Source organism: Hyposmocoma kahamanoa, unplaced genomic scaffold, assembly GCF_003589595.1.
Source record: "Hyposmocoma kahamanoa isolate Upper Pololo Valley unplaced genomic scaffold, ASM358959v1 211, whole genome shotgun sequence".
NCBI classification, from domain to species: Eukaryota; Metazoa; Arthropoda; class Insecta; order Lepidoptera; family Cosmopterigidae; genus Hyposmocoma; species Hyposmocoma kahamanoa.
In genome coordinates this window covers 3305559-3318205 of record NW_020653732.1, presented here as the reverse complement: position 1 = coordinate 3318205, position 12647 = coordinate 3305559, and the positions used below count along the sequence as shown (strand labels likewise).

The 12647-nt window shown below is 34.4% G+C and overlaps 1 protein-coding gene across 1 annotated transcript in view; it reads right to left on the bottom strand.

Moving 5' to 3' along the window:
• Window positions 1–6055: 6055 nt before the first annotated feature.
• The window catches only part of LOC113227525 (bromodomain adjacent to zinc finger domain protein 2B-like), a 158254-nt gene continuing 151662 nt past the window's right edge, over window positions 6056–12647 (bottom strand). Inside the window, exons 47-52 of the mRNA XM_026460463.1 lie at window positions 12584–12605; window positions 12199–12352; window positions 9568–9675; window positions 8708–8804; window positions 8243–8386; window positions 6056–7105 (exon numbers count right to left, since the gene is read on the bottom strand). Coding sequence (XP_026316248.1) covers window positions 6964–7105; window positions 8243–8386; window positions 8708–8804; window positions 9568–9675; window positions 12199–12352; window positions 12584–12605 — 667 coding nt within the window. The 3' untranslated portion in view covers window positions 6056–6963. The remainder of the gene's footprint in view (window positions 7106–8242; window positions 8387–8707; window positions 8805–9567; window positions 9676–12198; window positions 12353–12583; window positions 12606–12647) is intronic.

Here is a 12647-nt window from a genome sequence, read left to right as displayed (position 1 = left end):
ATGTAGATAGCCACAAACGACATGCGTGTCTTATTCCAGCGTGACCATGGTCGAGTTTTTGAAATTTCACTAGCTAGATAAAAGTCGCTATTTAGGCGGTTCTAATCGCAAGAAACTAGGTTTAGTCGGTCCGCCAATCAAAAGTTATAAGGGTATTTTACAATCCACGCTGGAATAAGCTTATTTATAAGCTTATAATTATAATAAGCTTATTCCAGGGTTACCATTTCTCAATCTCGAGAACCACAGCACCTAGCTTAGATCTGATTACTCAAGAAAAAGTAGTGATTTAGTCGTTACGCAGAGTTAGTGGTCACACTGGAATAAGGCATGCAAATTACACCCAAACTCATGAGAGAAATAAATGTAGCTCATGTAAATATTTCTCCCAGCCCGGGAATCGAATCCGGGACCTCTGCGTAGCAGTCCAGCTTTTTCTTTATGATACCAAGTGACGGGACGAACCAGTCGTGAGCCTGGTGGTAAACGACATAAAAATTACATGGTAAACATTCGGCCACAGAGGCAGTTAAAGGGAGTGAAATAGGGTATGAACGTATGTATAGAGAACCAATAAAACTATGAAAATTAATATTAATTGACAGGCAACTTCAAGTACTTAATCTACGCAGACACCAGTATTAAATAAAACACAGAAAAAGTGCATCAAAAATTACTTATTTATTATTCGTATATATATTTTATGTATATATCATTTAAAGTAGTCAATATTCAAACTGACTCACCGTCTTAGAGACTGTATAGATCATGTGTCGTTGCTTTATTTTTGGGTATCAATGAAAAAAATAATTCTTGAGATTCCAGTCACGTCATAAAAATAAAAAGCACAAATTTTTAACTTCATTATAAAATACATACGCGTAGGATTGAGAACCTCCTTTGAAGTGGGGTAAAAGAATAGGGTAAAAAGGGCAACACTATTTTAAAACTGAATTTCAAATATGTACAGAATTCTATTTAAAAAAGATGGTGTTGATTCTGTAATTCCGGTTCTTAACCTAACTTCGCTGATCTAAAAATCGGCGCTTGTATATACAAACTTCACTGGTAAAGCACAACAATACGAAAAATTGTTTTTTGACATCCTAAGGCCCAGTGTACATCAAAATGTACATAAAACATTATAATAAAATATCGTGCTTTATGACCATGGAGTAGCTACAAAAATACTTTTTTCATTCAGTACTAAGTATACTTGCTTGGGTCTGGAGCATGTCATTATATTTAGTACATTTCAATGTATATTGGGCATTAAAGAAAAGCGTTCGGAAATTTTGTTTTAAAAAACATATAAAACAAATCCAATCGATTAGATTGAAGGAATTTTTCTAAGTGTATTTGTATTCATAATTATTAAAGTGGAGAATATTACAAAAAAATATGTAACGATAAAACATTCTTCGATGAATATTGGATTTGCGAGGTTTTCACTCTTGAATTACTAAATCTTTGTATTTTTTTTTTCACGAAACTTTTGTAATGCAACTAATTTAGTTGTCGTAAGTTTTGAAAGGCTTTATTATACATAAAGTAAAAAAAAGATTTAACAGAAAAATTTAGACATACCAATGCTGTATTTATTTTAATTTTGTTCGTATTTGGCGCTGTTGACGTTTTTTTTATAAAATACAAAAAGAAAAACGAAAGTGCAGCCATTGCTAATTTGACCAGGGCGTAGAAAATTTGCAAAAATACTTGATTATTTGCACAAATAATTAGTGTCAATATGCCTTTTGAAAATTCAAAATAAAAGTGAAATGATAATTTTTAAAATAATTTGACAGGTTAACTGTTAGGTACTAATTATTTTATGCTACTTGTTGTTTTCATTGATACCCAAAAGATTAAGCAAGGACAAGTTTAAAAAAATTCTACATACTGGCAGTAGATATTACATGAAAAAAAAAAACACTTGGCAAAGTTTTTTAAGTATACAAAGGACTAAACAACTAAAAATAATTTAATATCCGTGTTGATTCTGGGACTCATAAATTAATTTAACAGAACTATGTATTTTCAATTTCATTATCAGTTAGAACGGGACAACAATATTTTAGATCTGTCAATTTAGCTAAGAGTTACGGCCTCAGAATCGACACTTTTGTAATGGCTATGTAATGTCAGTTTTGAAAATTAGTACAATCCATATAGGGTAAAATTTAAAGCATGACAATAGTTAAAATAAATAAAATACAATGTTAATGCGTATTCCGTTAGGTCTTTTAATTTAGTTTATTTGACATCCGTTTTTATTTAGTTTTAATACTAATTTCTATTCAAATTTACAGAGGTTATAGGTGAAAAAATTTTTTTTTCATACGAGCTTTCTAGGTTTTCGCTTTGTGCTGTAAAAATTCCAATTAACTACCATGAGTTTACAATTGTCGCTAGCGACAAGTAAATTGCTTCTCAATTTTGTGTGGCAAATTGTACAATGTCCCCTAGAGGTCATATGCAGAGGTAACATTTTGTATACCAATATTTTATACGGTCGCTAGCTACAACTCTCGTGTAGACTTATGGAAGAAGTTCCGGTTCCGCTAGATATCTTGATTTCTCTAATAGAGACACTTAAGTTTTTTTTTTTCAATACATACAGGGCAAAGTCTTTCCAGACCCCTATTAATGTAATTTAGTGGATTTATTTTTTATGCATTTCTTTTATGAACAAAAAATGCTTTTAAAACAAGTAACGTCGTTTTTAAAAATATGTTAGGCATAAGTAAGTAAATTAATTCTTTCTATTGTTTGAAAAGAATTTTGTTACTGTAAGACAATTCTTTTAATAATATTTCACTTCACTCACATCACTTGTTGGGGAAAGAATATAATTCTACCCTGCACCCAGCAAGTTTTTTTTTGTAATAAACATTTACTTTACTCGTGTTACTTTTCAGTTTTCAAGATATTTAGCGTCTCCGCAAAGTTTTAATATTTTTTCGTTTGTCACCACGTATACTGAATGTTGCCAGTTTAGAAAAACATCAATAAATTATATAAAAAAAAATACAACACACATGATTAAAACTTGCCTTCGTAATTACACTTTCGTTATTTTACATTTCTTTTAAATGGTTATAGTGACAATAAAAAGTCATATTCGAGATTCCCTGCAAAACGATATGGCATATTAAAATTAATGAGAAAAAAGTACAGTCGGCTGCTTTTTGGAATTGGAAGCTAATTTAAAATTCTTTAAATGTAAATTTCAAGATTGGTAAGGCACCGTCTCGCACATATCAAAGTAGGCCTTGTATTGAGAAAGGGTAAAAATATATTTGCTTTTTGTATAATTAAGTAGTCTTCACTAATATATCGATGCAATAGGCGTTTATAACATCTTTAGTTCCAATGATTTTCAAAAAGAAAAACAGTAAGTGTTTATCACACACTAAGACATTCAACATTCTACTCAATAACGATAAAATTGCGATTGGTCGTGACGATAAAACAATCGTACGTTATAGCCATGGATGGCGTTACTGTGCGTAGAGCGACAAGATAGGAGATTCCCCGCGATGTATAGATAATTATCTATAGATAATAATCTTTTTAATGACACTATAACCAGAATAATAATGACAGATTACAAGTCACAGTAGAGAACTGTTACCGTGCCGAAGATTCTTTGAAACTAAGGCATTTTACAATAGCTGACTTATTAAATAAAATGTAGTTAAATTAGCTAGCGTAAACTCAAAATTGTTTTATATTGCGGATGTTATAATGTGGCTCTGTTCAAAAAGTTACGTTGTCGAGACATGTTAATTTGAAAAGCGATATAAGCACACGGTATTACTAAAGGGTACAAAAAGACTTTGGAATATAAAAGCGACCGGCACTGCACAACCTTAGCCTGATTTTAAAAAATCATTTAACATCAAATAGTTGTAACGACGGTAAATTAAATAGAATTAGGTACACTTTTATATGCAAAAGTATTACTGGACCCATTTTCAAACACCGTGTATTGTAAAATCGGGTCTATATTACAAGATACGTACAACATTTAATTAATTTTAAATAGTTTAATAAGTCACCCACTGTACACACAGACTTAGGCCCTACACTACACTTACAACCACACTATGCTAATAATTTACTCCTCTCTACACCGAAAATTTGAAATAGACAATTATTTATTTTTATATATTTTACACACCCAAGTATACATGTCCACTCGACTACGAGAAATAACTGGCCACCAAAAAACAAACTACATTCGAATTTCGAAAATGCAACTTATGTTTTTTTTAATATTTTAAAATACTGTTTCGTTGCTACTCGCAAATTATTATATAAAAATAAAATAGTCAAAGAATGACATTCAATATCCTATTTTTTACTAAATCTTAAAAATAGATCTCGATCTAATACTTCTTTAGCTCGTAAACTTAAAATACTATTATATACACGCTAAATTTAATACAAGTACATGGACACTTAAAATTATACACCAAATGTCAATTTTGACAGTTTGACAAATTGTATACGTTTTAATGTTGTCGACTGTACATTTTAATAATTTGTCTGTGCGTCGCTCGCGATGAAAATTAAGAACCAATTTTGACAGATGTCAATTCATCAATTACACACTTAATATCCATCATTCATTAGCCAAAACAAATTCACACTCATCTGTCAAAATGTTTTCTGAATTCAACATCTGAATACTAAAAACAATCACTTTTTATTATTATGTCATTTCTACGTTCAGTCAACTGACGAGTAAATACACAACTTCGAATGATACAACCTATATTCAAGTATCAGAACAATGTCAATATGGCAACACTGTAAAAAAATCCACAGGTCGTTGACCGGTGCAATTTTTATTGGTTTATTTCTAGGGTCGGCGGACAAGAGCACATAAGTCAAAATCCAACATCATTCATTTACATTAATAAATCTACCGGCTAAAGGACACAAGTCAAATTAATTTGTTACTACATTAATTTGTAACTTTAATTCCAGAGGCGTCTTTTTTAAATTAATCATTCTATTCACATCTTCCAATACTATAAACAACACAAAAAATACGTGATTTATATGTTAACAAATGAAGCCCTTTTTTTACTTATGTGCTTTAGTATGCTGACCCAAGATTTTATAAGTCAAATCAGTTTTTTTAAATGTGTTCCAATGGAACTGATTCATAATTTGTTTACAGGAGTGAGATTCGAATATTTCATGTTAGTTTTGAATCATGGAATGTTATAAAATACTTGTTGATACTCCGTTTTATATAAATCAATAAGGCAATCGAACAATAATAATAAAAAAAATAAAAAGAAGCTTTGTATAATAAAGACATCGAATAAATAACCAGAAATAGAGACGAAATGTCATTTAATTTGTTTGAAAACTTTTCTGCCAAATCATTACTATGACAACTGCGCACCGATTGGTCAGCCCGAATTCGAAACAGTCATATCAGTTTGACTGATGAGTTGCCAAGGATGAATTCTTATTTCACCCTTATTTCGTCTCTATTTCTGGTTATATGCTCGATGAATAAAACTGATCATTAAATCAATATTTTTATGAAATAATAATGATTTGTATTTCTAAATCAATAAATTAAATCTAAAAGTGATATATTTTTAGAGTGCCTTCAAATAAGACGTTACAAGTGTTGCAGCCGCCTTACAGTAAATTGTAGTTCACTAATTGTGTTTAGTTCACAAATGGCGCGCGCATATCACGTAAATGGCGCTGCAACTGCGCCTCTAAATATTGTATGAAAGTTAGTAGTGGCACTGCTGAAGCGCCGTGGTGGCGCCACTGTAGCGCTTTTATAAGTGTTTAACTTGGAAGCGCCCTTAATTCGTGCAAATGTTAATTTTGCCTATAAACGTTTGAAAAGTTGTTCGATTCCCTTATCCCATATTTAGTGAACTTTTATTATATTTATTCTTTTGACAGCTACCCTAAAGTAATGAAATGTGTTAAAAAAAAATTTAGTATTTTTACTAATACTGTTTTATAATAAATATAATATAAAAACAAGTAATTTTTTATTTATATATTCGTAACTTCCGGTGGTATAATAAATAAGTTACAGTTATTCCGTTCAAATTTGGAATACTTGCTTTCACAGACGTTATTTTATTAACAGCAACACTTAAACTAATTTCATATCCGTCTCTTGTCATATAAACTTAATATTTTTATTACACCGCATCTTTTTTAAACATTGCAATTAACAAGACTAGTTAGCACAAGCGGTGGTGGGCGAAATTATTTCTTTTGGAAATCATGGAGCTCGCTTTGATGGCGCCATTTTGAAAATTCGCATCCTTGGTGTAATAAGGTCACATCTCAAAAATTTTTTTCGGAGAGACCTTTAGCGAATGTACGAACGAATTCAGTTGACAACTTTTTAAGCTTAAGCGGGAGAGTAATAAAATTTCTTGTTTTTAGGACTTTCATGCAACAAAAACACTTGCGACATATATTGCATTAAAATGGATGTTATTCGAAAGTTGTACAATGTATCTAGTCATTAGAAACTTGATAAATCCAGATGGAGAGTCTAGAATATTCGAATTCAGCTCCAGGAAATTCGGTAGAAAATCCGGTAAAATGTTCAAAGAACCGTTTGAGGTTATATCCGGGTCTACAGAACTGTCTAGGTGTAGCTAAGTTACTGAAACATAATCGGAAGATTAATGTAGTGGCTTTCTTTTAACTGTTGTTAACGATGAACCGTTGTGCTCACTAGCCATACCGTAGTTAAATATCAATATCCTCATCAAATCTTAATCCGTCGTCGAATCCGAAAAATCCAGATCCGGCAAACCCGGATCCCGTGATTCCGGATCCGGAAAATCCGGGTCCGTATCTGGGAAATCCTGATCTGACTGCGGGAAATCCGGGTCTGAATCCGGGAACTCCGGGTCTGAGTCCGGGAAATCCGGGAAGAGTGCTAGATGAGCTTGGTCAGGAATGAGTCCACCGTTCTTCGAAGAATTGTCTCATATTGTGTCCGGCTCGGCCAACTGGACTGTCGTCCTCGTTGAAAACTTCGCAGTTGCTGAATATCAGACGGACGTCGTTCGCGAACTCTTCTTTGCATTTGTAGCTGTAACAAAATATTATTCAATTTCATTCTTATTTACGATTTTGTTATTTTTGGCGGAAATAGCTGCCAGTCTTGTGGTTACCGGAGACTTCTACAAGACGATCCGACAGCTCGTTCGCTAGAAGTTTCGCCTGTGGCCCCCAGGGACTCAGGGTTTCAACCGCAAAAGGCACAGAGCTGTAGAACTGGGCAAGCTTGGCGTATTTAAGCAAACAAAGAATAACTTTAGCACCCTTGCGAAAATTTTCTATTTATAAACTTTCATATGTGTAATACATATGCATATATTCTAAAATAGACGGAACAGCGTGTATAAAATTGAACATTCTATTAATTAAAGACATTTCGTTATTTTACATTGTTTCAAAAGGAACTGCATACATTTTTAATATTATTGTAATGTTTATTATTTATATTAATTTTAATTGCTTTAAAATTTAAACACGGATTTTTTGTACATTCTAATTTGTCATATAGGCAATGCCATCTACCTCTTCTCGGGCTCCAAGTGAAAATCAGCGCTGTATCTCTGCCCAGCATTAAGCTGAGCTGGCTAGCCTTTTCGGCTATTGTTCTGTGTTTTCATATTTCATTTTAATTTTAATTTAGATTCTTTGTATATTTTATTTGTACCTAATAGCCGAATAAATGTTTCTTTCTATTTTGTAGATTGTATTATTTTTGGACTCGAACCAGCGATCTCGCCACACCGAGCTTTCGCTCTCCCAACTGAGCTACAAAACGATTCAGACTAGTTGAGTAATTTCACAAAAATAATTGAATACCGTAGTAGTAGTAAATTATAAAACGTGATAAACATAATATTAAATCAATATATCATACAATCATGTCAAACACCTGCGGCCTAATTTTTCTAGGAACCACTTGTCCTTGCAATTCCATTGAGATTCCTCAGAGATTATATTGCAATTACGATAATATTTGTTATTCTGCTAAAATCTAGTTGCAATGGCAGTTGAGTCACAATACTGTCGGTGGCAGGGCAGTGACGGCATGCATTCTTTCAGTCACTAACTATTGATGTTGCCTCACCAAAACCACCATGTCTTCCATGTGTCTTGCACATAGGTCTTTGTTCTACAGATGAGTCGATCTTATTTTTTGTTAAAGTATTACCTGTTATCCTGGAGTTTCCTCTTTATAGTGGATAGATCCATGGGGGTTTTGATGACCTTCTTGTACTGCGGAAACTGTTTTGTGTTTACTGGTATGAGGAACGGCCATGCGTGCTCGTGGCACTCCATCTCGCACAGGAGGTTTCTGAGGAAGAGGAGAGAGGTTGCATGTAGTCAAATCCTCTTTCCAACACAAAAATGATCATCGAAATTTCACAAATGTCGGAGTAATTGCATAATATACACAAAAAAACAGTACAGAGTACTAAAAAACCGACCTCAAAAGTCATTCATCCCCTAGTTTGCCACCCTTAGAGGTGGAATATTTTCTTGAAATTTAATTTCATAATTAAAATCGGTTCACGTAACATACGTACAAAAAACACAGTCGAATTGAGAACCTCCTCCGTTTTTAAAGTCGGTTAAAAGGAAAAGTAAGAGGCGCGCATTTACGTCTAAAACTTACTTGCAGAACTGCATATCTTTGACTAGCTTTTTGGCACTCATCTTCTCCTTCTTCGCGCGAGACACCAGCGGGAGGTTCTCCAGAACGTTTTCGGGATCTGAAATATTTTGAAAATTGTATCTCTTTCTGCGTATTCAAGAAACAAAACAAAGGTGTATGATGTTGCACAATAACAGCTTAAATATCTCGGTCTGGAATAAAGACTAGCTTTGCTCACTTTGTATTATGAGTTAAATTAAGCATAAAAAGTTATCGATCAATTTCGTTTGTTGAACTCTGAAACCTCTCTCCTAAGACGTGGTAATTTTACATAAGGATGCGATTACTTCCCTCTATTTTTTTTTCACTCATAGCCTTGCACTAGGTAAACCCTGTGTCGCGGGTGCTAGACACACATATAGACAACCACAAATTACACCCAAACTCACGAGAGAAATAAATATAGGCCATACAAATATTTCTACCGGCCCGGGAATCGAACCTGGGACCTCTGCCTGACAGACCAGTATAGTAACCGTTCGGTCACGGAGGCAGTTAATGGTAACAAAATATCATCTTTGGTTATGCTCAAATCATAGGTTCGTCAGTTTATAATTTTTGGATATTTTTTTTCATAATATCAAGTGACGGGACGAACAAGTCGTGCGTCTGATGGTAAGCTACACGCATGTCTATGACAGTTGCAGTGCCACTCAGAGCTTCAAATCTCAAAAATCTGAAGGGCACTGCCATTGCGCCCGTCACCCTGAGACATAAGTCGACTAGTCCCATGCGCCTGTAATTTCACCATCATAATTTGGTATAAAATCACGCATTGAAATACTATTTCAACTCCGAAGGATATATTATACTTTACTCACCGTCCATTTGTTCGCCATCGTCTCTCTGTACAGCGCCGTTGCCACCGACGTACTGCAGAGCACGTTTCTTCTCAGGCGGGGGACCTTCTTCTGAGAAATCTGGTGGTGCTGTAAATTTCATACAATTAAATAAAAACGAGAACGAACGGTATATGAATATAGGTATGGGTATCGATTAATCGGAATAATCGATATTTTTGTGTAATACTCGATGTTTTTTCAATCGATGCCATTTGTGCGATTAATCGGGTAATCGATGATTACATACCGATTTTTGCTAAAAAAATAAAACTATATTTCATAAAAATATTTTATAAACATGTTAAAATTTGGGAAAAAACAACCGCTTTTAAATCCAAATGTCCATTATATTTAATGCTACTTGCGCGCATTATTGTGGCACCAGAAAGATGGTTTACATAAGCTAATCATAAAATTTATCTCCACCGCCTTTGAAAAATTTATAATTTTTAACTGCCTCTGTGGCCGAACGGTTGCCGGACTGCCACACAGGTTCGACTACCGGGCCGAGAGAAATATTGGTATGGCCTACATTTATTTCTCTCGTGAGTTTGGGTGTAAGTTGTGGCTGTCTATGTATGTGTCCATAGCACCCGCCACACAGGGTTTCTTTCCCTAGTGCGGGCTATTGTTGAGTGTGTGCGTTATTATTATTATTATATTTAATACTGGTGTTTACACTACTATGTTGTTGTAATTTGAAATAAAACGAGAAATGGGCGTCGTTTCATTTAAAAAAAACTCTTTTTGTCGATTAATCGATTTTTTAAGCCACGATTAATCGGTACATCGATCGTTTTCGATGGTCAAAAAAATCAACGCTTTTTGTTCATTCCCAGTATTCTAGGGATGGCCTAGAATATTGGGAATGAAACTACACTCCCGGACACATAATTCGAGCTACCTTGCATTTTTATCCTTAAAGGACTAGAATATAATAAAAACATAGTCGAAGAAAAAGTTTCCTCCGGATTTTTAAATTCGAATTTTCAATAATGACTTACGGATATGACGTTTAGTCAACGAGTATATGTTTAGTATACCAGTTTCAAAGTTGCATAAATAGTTCTTGATCAATGAAGCGTTGTTTAAGCTAAGGGCATTTAATATTGAAAATGCAAGGTGGCTCGAGTTATGTGTTCGGGAGTATATTTTTCGGTCATAAGACCCCAAGTCCTGCTAATTTTAATTCATCTCAGCTGTGTGTCGAGTGCCAATGGCTGGGTTAATTTTCAGGTTAGTATTATCTACCAAATATCAGTAACAATTTTTTTATTGAAGTATTCGAGTATATTATTTTGAATGTTATTTAATATTTCACGATACTACACTCGAATACTGCCATCCACTACCTAAAACGCGGCTAGGTGACAATTGGTCATATATACATTTTAAGTAGCAAAAGATAGAGTACTTTTAAAAACAGTTAAAATTAACGTGTTCGAGTTATCAGAACTTACCCTAACGATGCGTAGCTGAAATATAATTAAACAGTGATTTCAACTTTCACGATTTTCACGCATTATTTGTTTTTGATTCGTGACTTAATCACGTATAAAACATATTTTAATTACTTCGACGTTTCGGACGTATTGCAACGTCCATGGAGTCGATGTCGTGAGTGTTGTGTAGTGAGAACTCTAGTGCACAAATAAATAATGAAGATCAAGTGCGGGTAGTTAGAAAAACTCGCACGGCTAAAAGATGCTGACACCCGCCTCTTCAGTCCCTTCGAGGCCATGGACGTAATACGTCCTAAGCGTCAAGGTAATTTAAGTATGTTTTATACGTGATTAAGTCCCGAATTAAAAATAGAATAATATCATTAAACAATTTCAATATTCTAAAACTGGGTTACGGTTTTTATGATATCTCAAAAAATTCTTTTGTCATTTGGCCGATTTAGTTAGCGGATGGCAGAATTTTTTGTATAACAATCGCAAAAACCTAAGATATAATAGACCTTAAAAACTACAACGAAATTAACTATAAGGTGTATCCACAATGTTAGTTTGTTCAATCTAGTCGACAAGTCGCGCGTCGGATGTTAAGCGACACGCCTGTCCACAGCAGTTACAGTGCCATTCAGAGTTTTAAATTGCCAAGATCCCCTGTCACCCTCATGTAATTTCACCAGCACCCTTACCCTTCCAAACCGGAACAAAATAATACTGACATTAGTGCTTGGCGGCAGAAATAGGTAAGGTGGCAGTACTTCCTGGACGAACTCACAAGGACCTCTGCTGCTTCTTCATAACAATATTCTAGGATATTTAAATAATAAAACTTGCTACCGAAATTAGGTACAGAATACTAACCTGAAATTAACCTTGTAAGTTTCGTATTCTGCTGGCCATCGAGCTAATGCTCAACTGCCATTGCAATTTTTTTGGTATTCTGTTCTTCAATGGCAAGTATTTATGGCAATTATATGACATAAAGAAAATACGTTTATTTCGACGACTACTTGTTTCATTTCTTTTGTATAACAATCGCGAAAACCTAAGATAGAATAGACCTTAAAAAGGTGTATCCACAATGTTAGTTTGTTCAATCTAGTTTGGTTTTTTTACGAGACTTTACAAACTGTCAATCAAAAACCAACATTACCTGGATGGTGATTGAGTCCGTTTTCGGGCTCTGCGATTGGCTCGTCGACCTTGTCGGGCTCCTTCTCGGGCGTGGCCAGGGCGCTGGCCGGGCACTCTTCCGCGGTCGTTGACGTAGACGCGTGAGACGGCGCGGGACTGCACATTAAATAACACTAGGGTCAGTTGGGTTGAAACGAACACCGGTGGAAGAGGAACTTGAAGCCTTAACTGGTTATAAAGAATTTAGCACTATAATCTCTCAGTCGATAAAACAGACAAATTAGTTTAAACTATTTTAAAGAGATGGCGCTACGATGCTTCAAATGAAAAAAAAGCGGAAAAGACTAATTCCATTACCCTCACTCCGCGTAAAATTAATCATAAACACGGTAGTGACACGATACTGTCCCACCTTTTTTTAATCGACTTCAAAAAAAGGACAAAGTTCTCAATTCGTCTTTATTCTTT